The 14,224-nt window shown below is 40.5% G+C and overlaps 1 protein-coding gene across 1 annotated transcript in view; it reads right to left on the bottom strand.

Moving 5' to 3' along the window:
* ITFG2 (integrin alpha FG-GAP repeat containing 2) overlaps positions 1-14,224 on the bottom strand; it is a 29,552-nt gene that overhangs the window by 3,166 nt on the left and 12,162 nt on the right. Inside the window, exons 2-10 of the mRNA XM_001372914.4 lie at positions 3,815-3,910; positions 3,119-3,160; positions 2,802-2,973; positions 2,159-2,298; positions 1,684-1,817; positions 1,196-1,293; positions 941-994; positions 756-847; positions 48-165 (exon numbers count right to left, since the gene is read on the bottom strand). Coding sequence (XP_001372951.4) covers positions 48-165; positions 756-847; positions 941-994; positions 1,196-1,293; positions 1,684-1,817; positions 2,159-2,298; positions 2,802-2,973; positions 3,119-3,160; positions 3,815-3,910 — 946 coding nt within the window. The remainder of the gene's footprint in view (positions 1-47; positions 166-755; positions 848-940; positions 995-1,195; positions 1,294-1,683; positions 1,818-2,158; positions 2,299-2,801; positions 2,974-3,118; positions 3,161-3,814; positions 3,911-14,224) is intronic.

Genomic DNA, 14,224 nt, shown 5'->3' with positions numbered 1-14,224 from the left:
AAACTTATGGAATGTTAGACGATGAAAGGAAAGGTAGTGAAGGTTACCTGCACAAAAGGCACGGACATTCTCATCAACCTGGAATCGAGCCACAGTTCGGTTGTGATCAATGATGTATGTCTGTCCATCCCAGGCACACGCCACTACCTCCTCACTTCCATTCCCCTAAAAGCAATCAGGGAATGATAAGAATATGAGAATGGGAAGGAGCTGTTATAAAGAAGAAGCTCAATGAGAACTAGAAAAAATGAAGTGGGTCTTGGACATTTAAAAAAAAAATAAACATTGCAAGAGATAGAAAACAAAAATACCCAGAGGGCAATCAAGGCTCCCCACACCCCACAGTCCTCTAAACTTAAGGGGAAATATTTCTAACTAGAGAAAAGTAATAGATGGGGGGGGGGGGGGAATCCAGTATATCCTGGAGCCAGGCCTACACTAAATATAGGTACACTCAGTAGGTCCTTACTGTCACATGTTTGCCTCATCATCTATAGCATCATTATTAATTCTAAAAAATATCAAAGTGACACAAATTTCAGAAAAATATAGACTGCTGGGATGGCAGGGGAGTTTTAAGTTCACTTCCCAAATACCATGGCTTAACTCTAAGTATATGATGCTATTTCCTTTCTATGTAAATTTGGCTTTGGTGAAGATGGTAGAAATTAGGCTATAATATGAAAAAATTCCATTTCCTACTGGCCCATGGGAAAGGAAAAAAATGTTATTTCCCTACCCATTCTTCTACTCACTGTAACATCCAGTTTTTCTAGGGCAAAAAGTTGGTGGTCCACCTGTACTGACCATAGCAGTTTATCTGCTCCCTCCATAAGCTTTAGAGTTCCTGCAGAGAAGAGGGGAAAATACCCTCTGAGGCCAATGGATACACACTTTCTCCTCCTGCTCCACCACAGAGAAAGGCAGTGTGGGCACTCACCATCAAGGGTGCAGAGGGCAAAGAGACTCGAGCCACTACTGTCATTGCTTCGACCTGGGAACAATAAAGCAAGGAATCACTGAGGAACATAAGGAAGATGAGAGCAGCCACAAAGCTAACAGTGGATGGCTGAGACCTGGAAGGGGAAGTAGAGACAGTAGAGGCAGCACAGCCAAAAGTCCAGAGGAAAGGATTTTCTTCTCTCTCCTATCCCAAGAGCAGTTCCCTCCCTCCCTTCCTCTCTTCCTTCCTTACCATGTCTGATGTTGCCAATGAGGTGGGTAGAGACATTTTTATTGTGGATCCGGCCAGATGTCTGGTGCAGGATGACATCCCGGAGAGCAGTGGTCTCTCTGTGGGTGGAGGGGTAGATAGATAGCTTAGTGGAGAGGTGGCCTGGTGGAGTGGAAAAAAACTAGATTTAAGGTTATGAGATTATAGGACATTCTATCTAGTCATCCCCTTCCTGACTTATTGGTCAAAGGAGTAATTGGGGATGAGGGAAATGGGGCATCTTGGTTTCTCTCCCGCAGAAATGGAAACCAAAGTTCCCCGACTCCCTGAATAAATTCTGTCCCGCAAAAGGTTCAGAGCTGGGGCCCAGAGGAGGAGTCTTTGAGGACACTGCTCAGCTTGTGCTGAGCCCTTCCCCGAGAGACCCTGCCCTGGGGACCACTTCTCACCCCTGTGTGTCCCCAGGCCCACCTCCCTTCCTCGGTGGACTCCTGCTCCCCGCATCACACCTCTTACTCTCCTCAGGGACAGGCAGGGGTCCCTTATTCCAGGTACACAGCAGAATGGCGTAAGCACAGCCCGGCTGGGATACCATCAGTTCAGGGTTTCCCTGTGGCCCCAGAGTCACCGACAGATTGTCTACCTATGAGAGGAGAGGTGGCTCAAGGGAGGACGGAGGAGGCAAAAGGTTTGGGAAGGAAAGAAATGGTTTTCTGCATGTCGAAGGGCAGAGAGCCTAGAAAGCATCCTAGCATTTCCAAAGTAACCACATAGATTGTCCTCTCTAGGCTGCCTTTTCCCAAGTGTCTCTGATAGTAATTTATCACAATTATTCCAAGTCCTCGATCCCTAAATGGCCTTTCTGATGTTCCCTATCAAGAACCCTCCTTCATTTCATCCTTTAGCTTCTCGATTCCTTAAGTCCTATCTACACTGCCCTTTGCCTCTCTGCCTTGCCTCCTGGGCTCCTTGCCACCTGCTCACCTGTCCCTCCAGAAGCCATTTCTTAAGGGCAACCAGTTGTCCAGTCACATGCTCCCCAGCGTCCCCAGCATCCTCCCATCGGAAGGCCCTCACCACGCGGTCCGTGTAGCCCACCACGAGTTCACAACGGCCGTCCCCGTCTGTGGATGTGAGAAGAAGGCTGCTCTGGAGCTCGGATCACACCCGAGGGTCCTCGCCTTCCCCAGCAGCCTCATTCCCATTCCATACACCTCACAACCATCGCATGGCACTTCTAGCTTCACACCTCTCACCAGCTTATCTACTGACTCTACCCCAACCCCTGATAATGCCAATCTCAAACAATCTGGTCTAGTGCTTCTTCTCCTGTAACCCAAAGCACCCTAGTCATCCAACTTCATTATGGCGCCTTTTTTCTTCTTTCCCAGCCTACATCCCCCCCTCGTGCCTCTTCTCTACCCTACTCCCTGCATCGGGTATGAGTTCTGGCTAGCTGCCTACTATGGCCCATCTGGGACTTGCACCGTCTTCACAGTGCTAGAGATCTGGTCTGAGGAAAAAGGCCTGGGCTCGCTTCCCCCTGATCATCCTGCCCTCCTGCTTCTACCACGGGACCCGACTCCTGATCTGTCTACTGGGTGCTTGAAAAGCCACCCAAGCCCACCAATATCGCTGATCAGCATGACTTTGGTGTTGGCAGGGATATGCTGCTTGAAGACTGGTCGATGGTCCTCGCCTGCCGGTGCATCATGGTGCCCAGAGGCCTCTGGAGCCTTGGCTGGCATCAGGTCAAACAGGTGAAACCAGCCCTCGGCACTTACCGACACAACCAGGTTCTGAGAGAAACAAGGATAAGGAGAAGAGCAGGGAGGTGAGAGGGGGCTAGGGGTGTCATGATGTAAGGAGGGCCAGGGTTTTCAGTGGGGTGGGACAATGAGAACCACATTTCTTCAGTTGTCAGAGGTAAATCCAAAGGCTTACCTTTCCCTTGTTACATATGTCTCCTACCCCAACACAGGTAAGCTGCAAGATAAAGGAGAGCATGTCCAGAAAGCCATAAGGTGCTAAAGAAGAATCCATTTTCCTGATCCTCTTGGGATGTATCAGGGAGGAAGAAAAGCCTTCATATTTATCATTCACTTAGAACTTGTCCATGGGTGTATTCTGTGTTTGCAGATTGTGTCTGCTATTGTGCTACAGGCTGCAAGAGCTCATTTTCCTCAATTCAAAGTCACTAAGCACTCCCTACATCGAATGTTACCTACATGAAGGGCCCCAAGCTCAGTAGCAGTCTGACAAAAAGGAAACGGTCCTTGCCCTAAAAGAGCTTACATTCTAATGGGGGCCCAGTACAACAGCTATGGAGGCAAAGATGCACAAAGGAATTTCAAGAGGCAGAGTCAGTCCATACATGGGTGTGGGAAGACCTGAGCTGTGCTTCAAAGGAGGTCAAGAATACTAAGAGGCAGAGGCAACCTGGGAATATATTTCAGACAAAAGAGTGGTGTGTCTTTAAATGCCCTTAGCTATCTGGCTCCATGCTGACTTTCTAGACTGATCACACACTATACTCCCTCATGTTCCACTTAGAAGAGCTTTCTCGCTGTTTCCATAAGAACTTTTATAAAAGTCAAAGATAAAGGTGACAGTATACCCCTTTTAAAGGAAAATACTGACCATTCCTTGGCAGGAACAGGTGATCCATGGCCGGGTGTCATCATTCTTGTAGACTGACAGCTTCCCACCAGTGTCTCCTACCACCAGCTCATTCAGCTTCAAAGAGAGAGGAGAAATGTCACTGAGGACAGAGAACAATTATCACCACAAATGTTTTACCTTCTGTACTCTGTCCCAAGGAAATCCCAGGACTCTTACCAAATGCAGTTATTAAGCATCACTTTTTAATTATTATTATAGCTTATTGGTAGATCTGCCCACTCTAATCCATCCTCCATTCATTTATCAAAGTGATTTTTCAAAAGTGCAAATTCAACCATGTCCCCTTGCCCCGACTCAATGTATTCTAGGGCTCCCTATTGCCTTCAGGTTCAAATACAAAATGTTCTGTTTGGCATTCGAAGTCCTTTATGACCTAGTGTGACATGGAAATCACATTAAAAGACTTATATTAATTTAAGGTCGCCAAGGAATTCAGCTATGTAATTCCTAAATGAAAACTCAAGTCAGCAGTCAACCTTTTATGGAGTTTTTAATTACTAACAGGAGGAAGAACGGTATGAGAGAGAGAGAGAGAGAGAGAGAGAGAGAGAGAGAGAGAGAGAGAGAGAGAGAGAGAAAGAGAGAGAGAGAGAGAGGGGGGGGGGAAGAGAAAGGGGAGAGAAGGGAATAGGGCTTAAATACCCCCTCTGCTTAAGCTGGGCCAAAGGCCCAAGGCCTTGGATCGCCGAGGCAAAGAAAAGAGATCAGTCCCTATCACTCACGTGACCAAATGGAGAAACAGTCTCAGGGCCTCCACTCCAAGCACCCAGGCTCCCACAACCTCCTTTCCTCCACACAGGAAGTCCCCAGACTCCTCAGCTGTCCTCTACCTCACTTCCTGTGTCTCCCCTTTGCCAATGGTGGCTCTAGCTTAACCCAGGACCGCCCAGAGGTCTGTCCCCTTTGCACATGTCTGTTGAAGGTCATATTCTCAAATAATTAAATCTTGAGCTTTGCTGCAGCCCTTCCTAAATCCTGTTACCCTGAGTAGGGTGGAGATTGTAGTTTCCAAGACCTGATTCTGTCATTCCAAGTATCTCCATTGTTACTGATCAGGAAATAGCCAAATCCCATCCTCTAAAGAATGGTTTGAACAGGGTTGAGTAGTTTTGAAATTCACACTAGTCTCTACCTTTCTGGTCTTCTTATACCTTATTCTCCCAATTATATCTTCACTTCAGTGATACTGACCTTCTAGCTATATCATAAATAAAGACACTCCATCTCTCTGCTCCAGGCATTTTCCCTGGCAGTTTCCTTGTGCCTGGAATGCTCTATATCCTTAATTCTGCTTGCTGACTTTTCTGTCTTTAAGTACTTGACTAAACTTCTATCTTCTACAGGAAACCTTTCCAAACTTCTATTGATTTTAGTGCTTTCCCTTTGTTAATTACTTTCTATTTATCTTATAGCTTACTTTGTATATATATTTGTTTACAAGTTGCCTCCTGCATTAGACTGTGAGGTCCTTAGGTCAGGAACTGTCTTTTGCTTCTTTTTGTATCCTATCTCTTAGCACAGTGTCTGGCACATAATAGTATTTTAATCCATGCTGACTACCTGAATGATCACAATCATTATTTTTAAAGTACTACCAACAAAGATAATGCAACCAATATTAAAGGGAAAACAAAAAAACTGGGAGGGGGGAGTTTTATAGCAAGTTATCTCTGACAAGAACTTCATTTCTCAAATATATAGAGAACAAAATCAAATTGATAAAAACTACAAGTCATTTCCCAATTGATAAATGGTTAAAAGTATACAAACAAGGTAATTCTCAGATGAAGAAATTAAAACTATCTTATTAGTCATGTGAAAAATGCTCCAAATCACTATTAATTAGAGAAATGCAAATTAAGACAACTCTGAAGTACCACCCCACACCTATCAGACTACCTAATATAACAAAAAAAAAAAAAAGAAAATTATAAATGTTGGAGGGGATATAGGAAAATTAGGATACTTGGTGTATTTGAAGGAACCTAAGAGTTCTAAGAGGCAGAGGTGACCTGGGAATATATTTCAGAGAAAGGATCTGGTGTGTCTTTAAATGTTCTTAGTAATCTGACTCCACTCTAGCTTTCTAGACTGATCACAGACTACTTTCCCCTCATGTATTGTATATTTCAGTTGGAACAGATTCCTTGCTGTTTCCACGAGAGCTAATATAAACTTACACAAACATTCTGGAAAGCAATTTGGAACCATGCCCAAAGGGCCATCAAATTATGCGTACTCTTTGACCTACTAGGTCTGTACCCCAAAGAAATTAAAGATATATAGAGGAAAAGGACCTAGCTATACAAAAATATTTATAGCAGCTCTTTTTGTGGTGGCAAAGAATTGGAAACTGAAGGGATACCCATCAATTGGGGAAATCACACAAATTATGGTACATGACTATAATGAAATAGTACCATAAGAAAGGATGAACAGGATAATCCCCCCAAAACCTGGACTTCTACAAAGTGATGCAAAATAAAATGAGAAGAACCAGGAGAGTATTGTGCACAATAACTGCAACAAAATATGATGACCAACTGTGAATAAATACTAGTATGATCCATAATGCAAGGATCCAGGGCAATTCTGAGGGCTATGCACTTATGCAAAGAAAGGCTATCCACTGCCATAGAAGGAAATGATGAAGTCTGAATGCAGATTGAAGCATGTTGCTCTTTACTTTATTTCTTCTATGAATGTTTCTCTAGTATAAGTGATATGTGTCTTTTTTCACAATATTGAGAAACATAGAAATATGCATTGCATGATAGCACATGTATAAATTATATCTAATTACTTGGCATCTTGGGGAAGGAGAAGTGGTGAGGAGAGAATGTGGTTCATAAAATGTCAAAAAACAATTATTATAACTGTATCTACATATAATTGGGAAAAATATTTTTAAAGTGTGTCATGCATGCATGCATGCATGCAAAAAAAAAAAAAAGAACTGCTACACACCTATCTGAATATAATGTTCATTAAAGAAGTAGAACTACATGAATCTCCCAGAGCCTTCTTTACTTTCCCTAAAGTATATGTTGGATGGCTGGATGTCAGGAATGGGGAAAGAATCTATGACTTTCTCAATTCTAGAATTCAATGAGGTCATTCCTTAATGTCCCTCCCCCTCATTTATCACCTAGCTTTATCCTCAATTCTTTCCAATTACCCCAATCTAAAAAAGGAATGTGTTTTCAATCTCAGTTCTAGATACTGAGCTTTGGAGAGATCAGCACCAGAATTCACATCAAATCAGGGGAATAGAGAACAGAAGCAAATGTGTAGGGAACAGCAAGGATGATCAATAGAAGGAAGGAGGGCACAACTACTCCAAAACAAAGATTAAAGAGCAACCAGACCTATTAGTCATCAGGAAATCCAGGGAAAAACCACAGTGGGTTAATTTTCCAACTCAGGTTACTAAAGAAAGACTGTAGAAGGTTAGGAGGAGATGAACAAGGAAGGCTGCCCCAGATGCTTGAAGAGTGGAGCCTGGGGTGGAGAGGGTGCTGCTTGCTGGGACAAGAAGCAGATGTGCATCCACCATGGACAACAGCGTCTACAGCTCACACCGGGTAGAACAGGAACAGAAGCAAGAAGTAACTGTCCTACTCTGATCCCCAAAATGAGATTACTGCTCCCAAAGAGAGCCTGAAACTGTGTATGGGAAGTACTACTCCAGCCAGAAGCTGTGTATCTGCCAGCAGTTCTGTCACTCTGACCTCAAGGCAGCATCTTGAATTCAGAGCACAGAGCCAGGCTGGGGCCAATGGCTAAATAACTTCTGCAGCTCTGAGCCTGTACAGACTTCTAACTAACTGACTGGGTTTTTGGCTAGCACCTGTTTACTGAAGACCTGACCATGGGCAAATCTGCATCTGTTTCACCCAGACCCAAAATAGGGTTGGGAACTGGCAAAGCTCAGTCTAGGAGGGCTAAAATCAGTCTTCATTCTAATCTAACCATTTAGGGAATGCTGAAAGTTTACAGCTCTCTGGCCCAAGTTTCTGGGGGAAAAAAAATACTCAATAGCTGGAAAAAAGCAGTTGCAGGACAGCAGAGTTCTTAAATCTAGAATCAAAAAGATCTGAGATTCTCTCCTAAATTGTGCAGAGCCCAGCCCTAACACAAAGCTATGACTTGGGAAATAAGGCTGCAAGAATGAGAGAACAATAAACAAATAAAAATATGCATTGGGGGATAACAAAGACATCAAGTAAGAAAAAGGGAATAATTCTACAACATCTACAGTGTCAAAGAAAACCATAAGGTTTTGACCATAAGGTCAAATAGAATTCTTAGAAGAAATTATGAACAAGAGTTTTTTAAATCACATCATCGGAGGCAGAGTCAAGACAGCAGCCTAGAAGCAGCGAAAATTCAGACCTGTGAAAGCCCTTCCTTACTGATTACAAACTAAATGCTCCTAGGGGACGGAAAATCAAGCCTAACAACAAGGAAGAGCCAAGGAACCCTCCTGCTGGACTAAACTTAAAAGGCACGCCCCCCAAAAGCCTGAATTCAAGAACATTCGGATTTAAAGGGAAGGAAGAAGGAAGGTCCCAGGACCCCTCCACCACCTAGAGTGCTAAGCCTCCAGCATTAGCTGGAACTTCTGGGCAGGCAAGGATGCTGGTCTGGAGGGAGTACCATGCAGGCAAAGCTGTGCCAGGCTCAGAGCATCGAACACAGGCGGTGGGGAAGCAGCTGGAGAAGAAGCGTAAAGCCGGCAGCCTAGCTGCAACAGCGGAGACACTCCATATTGCAGCCCCCCTTATCGAGGTTTTGGCCTAAGGGCACATCCAGCTCAACCCAGCTGGACTTAATCCCATCAAAGCCTTCAGAGGGCAGGGAAGCTCAAGCTCCAACACCCCTCCCCCATAGATTGCACTGAGAGATTTGCTGACTAAGCTCCAATGGTGAAGGCTGACAGAAAAGCCCAAAACCATAGATCCAACAAAAAAATTGAGAGGAGCAAAAGTACAGGCAACTGCAGAGAGTAAAGAAGGGGTAAAAATGAGCAAACAACAGAAAAAGAAATTACAATCGACAGCTGCTATACAGGCAATGAACAAAGAGCAAATGGAACTGGGAAGGATGAGGGAACAGCAAGCAAAAAAATAGAAATACCAGTGAATTGGATACAGGCTTTGGAAGAACTCAAAATACAATTCAAAACACAATTAAGAGAGGCTGAAGACAACTGGAAAAAGAACTTAAAAAGCAAAATAAGCCATCTGGAAATACAAAACAGTGTCTTGAAAGCCAAAATTAATCAGCTTGAAAATGAGGCAAAGGAAATGAAAGATGAGGCAAAGAAAATGAAAGATGAGGCAGAGAAGATGAAAGATGACCTCCAAAGAAAATCAGACCAGAAGGAGAAGAATGACCAAAAAGCCAGTCTTTGAAAACCAGAATACAACTAGAAGCAGGCGACTTCACAAGGCAGCAGGACACGATAAAACAAAATCAAAAGAATGAAAATATTGAGGAAAATATGAAACACCTCATTCACAAAATAGAAGATTTAGAAAATCGTTCCAGGAGAGAAAACTTAAGAATCATTGGTCTACCAGAAGACCATGACAAAAGAAAAAGCCTGGACATCATACTACAGGAAATTATCCAAGAAAACTGCCCTGATATTCTAGAACAAGAGAGAAAAGTGGAGATTGAAAGAACCCACAGATCACCTCCTGTACTTAATCCCCAACTGACAACACCCAGGAATGTTATAGCCAAATTCAAGGACTATCAGACCAAGGAAAAAAATATTACAAGCTGCTAAGAAGAAGTCATTCAGATATCATGAAACCACAGTGAGGATAACACAGGATCTAGCTGCATCTATGCTGAAGGACCAGAATATGATATTCCGGAAAGCAAGGGAACTAGGTCGACAACCAAGAATCAACCACCCAGCAAAACTGACCATATTCTTACAGAGGAAAGTATGGTCATTCAACAAAATAGAAGAATTCCAAGTGTTTGTAAAGAAAGACCAGACCTGAACAGAAAATCTGATGCCCAAGCACACAACTCAAGAGAATCATCAAAAGGTAATTAAGAAAGAGGGAAAAAAGAAAAACAAAAACAAAAGAAACAAAAAACAAAAAACTTTTTTGTTAAGAGACCCAATAAGTTAAAATGATATGTATCCCTATAAGAAAAAAGGTCATTGACAACTCTTCAAAATTGTTATTATCACCTGGGCATCTAGAAGAATTACACATAGAAGGAACAGTGACAAACTGTATAGGATAAAATGCCAAGACATAAATATGTATATAGATATATGTAAGCATAAATACATAAGGGTGTGTGTGTGTGCATGTGTGTATCATATATATATACACATACAACTAGAGCTAAAAAAAGAGGCTAATACTAAAATAAATGGGAAAAGAAACAATGTGGGGTAAATTTATATGTCACAAAGAAGCACATGGTGGGGGGGTGAACATCAAAACACTGGAAGGGTAAAGAGGTTGGAGATCGGAAATACTCAATTCTCACATGCATTGAAATTTACTCAAAGAGGGAAGAACAATCAAATACATTGGGGAAGAGAACTGATTTGCGCCCTATAGGGAAGTAGAAGGGTAACAAATGGACTGGTGGTGAGGGAAGCAGTACAAGGAAGGGGGGGTGTAATTTAAAAAGACTGTAAATAAAATAAAAGGGGAATAATGAGAAGGGAGGTGGGTAGAAAGGGAAGTAAAATAAAGGTGGGAATTAAGGGGACTGATTTAAAACAAAACATTGGTATAGAAGGAAATAGTGAAAGAAGAAAAGGCTAGGAGTGGAAATAAAAATGCTGGGAAATACACAGCTGGTTATCATAACTCTGAATGTGAATGGAATGAACTCACCCATAAAATGCAACCAAATAGCAGAGTGGATTAGAAACCAAAACCCTACCATAAGCTGTCTAAAAGAAACACACATGAGTAAGGTAGACATGCATAGGGTAAAAGTAAGAGGATAGAGCCAAATCTATTGGGCATAAACTGATAAAAAGAAGGCAGGAGTCCCAATCATGATATCTGACAGAGCCAAAGTAAAAATAGATCTAGTTAAAAGAGACAGAGAAGGTAACTACATCCTGATAAAAGGCAGTATAGACAATGAGGAAATAGCAATACTCAACATGTATGCACCAAATGGCCTAGCATCCAAATTTTTAAAGGAGAAATTAGTGGAGCTCAAGGATGAAATAGATAGAAAAAATATACTAGTGGGAGATCTGAATCTTCCTCTATCAGAACTAGATGAATCAAACCAAAAAATAAATAAGAAAGAGGTATGAGAAGTGAATGAAATCTTAGAAAAATTAGAGTTAATAGACATATGGAGAAAAATAAATAGGGAAAAAAAGGAATACACCTTATTTTCAGCAGCACATGGTACATTCACAAAGACTGACCATGTACTAGGGCATAAAAACATTGCAAAAAAGAGCAAAAGAGCAGGAATAATAAATGCAATCTTCTCAGATCACAATGCAATGAAAATAATAATTTAGTAAGGGTACATGAAAAGGCAAATCAAAAATTAATTGGAAATTAAAGAATACGATTCTCCAAAATTGGTTAGTTAAAAAACAAATCATAGAAACAATTAATAATTTCATTGAAGAAAATGACAATGATGAGACATCCTTTCAAAATCTTTGGGATGCAGCCAAAGCAGTTCTCAGGGGGAAATTTATATCCTTGAGTTCATATATTAACAAATTAGAGAGGGCATAGGTCAATGAATTGGGCATGCAAATTAAAAAAACTAGAAAGTGAACAAATTAAAAATCCTCAGATGAAGACTAAATTAGAAAATCAAAGAAATTAATAAAATTGAAAGTCAAAGAACTATTGATTTAATAAATAAGAATAGAAGCTGGTACTTTGAAAAAAACAAATAAAATAGACAAAGTACTGGTCAATCTAATTAAAAAAAGGAAAGAAGAAAACCAAATTGACAGTATCCAAGATGAAAAGGGAGACCTCACTTCTAATGAAGAGGAAATTAAGGCAATCATTAAAATTATTATGCCCAATTATATGGCAATAAATATAAATAATCTAGGTGATATGGATGAATATTTACAAAAATATAAATTGCCTAGATTAACAGAGGAAGAAATAGACTACCTAAACAACCCCATATCAGAAAAAGAAATTGAACAAGCCATCTAAAAACTCCCTAAGAAAAAATCCCCAGGTATTGATGGATTCACAAATGAATTCTATCAAACATTCAAAGAACATTTAATCCCAATATTATACAAATTATATGACAGAATAAGGAAGGAAGGAATTCTACCAAATTCCTTTTATGACACAAATATGGTACTGATCCCAAAGCCAGGTAGGCCAAAAACATAGAAAGAAAACTACAGACCAATCTCCTTAATGAATATAGATGCAAAAATCTTAAATAGGATACTAGCAAAAAGACTCCAGCGAGTGATCATGAGGGTTATTCACTATGACCAGGTAGGATTCATGCCAGGAATGCAAGGATGGTTCAATATTAGGAAAACCATCCACATAATTGACCACATTAACAATCAAACCAAAAAAAATCACATGATTATCTCAATAAATGCAGAAAAAGCCTTTGACAAAATACAACACTCATTCCTATTGAAAACACTAGAAAGCACAGGAATAGAAGGGCCTTTCCTAAAAATAATAAACAGTATGTATATAAAATCCTCAGCAAACATCATCTGCAATGGGAATAAACTAGAAGCCTTCCCAATAAGATCAGGAGTGAAACAAGGATGCGCATTACCCCTCTACTATTTAACATTGCACTAGAAACACTAACAGTAGCAATTAGAGAAGAAAAAGAAATTGAAGGTACTAAAATTGTCAATGAGGAGACCAAGCTATCACTCTTTGCAGATGATATGATGGTCTACTTAAAGAACCCCAGAGAATCAACCAAAAAGCTAGTTGAAATAATCAACAACTTTAGCAAAGTTGCAGGATACAAAATAAACCCACGTAAGTCATCAACATTTCTATACATTTCCAACACATCTCAGCAGCAAGAACTAGAAAGAGAAATTCCATTTAAAATCACCCTAGATAATATAAAATACTTAGGAACCTATCTGCCAAGACAAACACAGGAACTATATGAACACACCTACAAAACACTCTCCACACAATTAAAACTAGATCTAAACAATTGGAAGATATTGATTGCTCATGGGTAGGATGAGCTAACATAATAAAAATGACAATCCTACCCAAATTAATTTACTTATTTAGTGCTATACCCATTGAACTACCAAAAAACTTTTTTACTGAATTAGAAAAAACCACAACAAAGTTCATTTGGAAGAACAAAAGATCAAGGATATCCAAAGAAATCATGAAAAAATTGTGAAGGAAGGAGGCCTTGCAGTCCCAGATCTCAAACTATACTATAAAGCAGTGGTCATCAAAACAATTTGGTACTGGCTAAGAGACAGAAAGGAGGATCAGTGGAATAGACTTGGGGCAAGTGACCTCAGCAGGACAGTCTATGATAAGTCCAAAGATCTCAGCTTTTGGGACCAAAACCCACTATTTGATTAAAACTGCTGGGAAAACTGGAAGACTAAGTATGGGAGAGATTAGGTTTGGATCAACATCTCACACCCTACACCAAGATAAACTCAGAATGGGTGAATGACTTGAATATAAAGAAGGAAACTATAAGTAAATTAGGTGAACACAGAATAGTATACATGTCAGATCTTTGGGAAAGGAAAGACTTTAAAACCAAGTAAGATCTAGAAAAAAAAATCACAAAATGTAAAATAAATAATTTTGATTACATCAAATTAAAAAGGTTTTGTATAAACAAACCCAATGCAACCAAAATTAGAAGGGAAGCAACAAACTGGGAAACAATCTTCATAACAAAAACCTCTGACAAAGGTTTAATTACTCAAATTTATAAAGAGCTAAATCAATTGTATAAAAAACCAACCCATTCTCCAATTGATATATGGGCAAGGGACATGAAAAGGTAATTTTCAGTTAATGAAATCAAAACTATTAATAAGCATATGGAAAAGTATTCTAAATCTCTTATAATCAGAGAGATGCAAATCAAAACAACTCTGAGGTATCACCTTGCACCTAGCAGATTGGCTAACACTACAGCAATGAAAAATAATGAATGCTGGAGGGGATGTGGCAAAGTCAGGACATTAATGCATTGCTGCTAGAGTTGTGAATTGATCCAGCCATTCTGGAGGGCAATTTGGAACTATGCCCAAAGGGCACTAAAAGACTGTCTGCCCTTTGATCCAGCCATAGCACTGCTGGGTTTGTACCCCAAAGAGATGATAAGGAAAAATTG

Source organism: Monodelphis domestica, chromosome 5 (assembly GCF_027887165.1).
Source record: "Monodelphis domestica isolate mMonDom1 chromosome 5, mMonDom1.pri, whole genome shotgun sequence".
Lineage (NCBI taxonomy): Eukaryota > Metazoa > Chordata > Mammalia > Didelphimorphia > Didelphidae > Monodelphis > Monodelphis domestica.
Note: the sequence above shows the minus strand (reverse complement) of the source record. Positions and strands in the feature narration are given on the sequence as shown.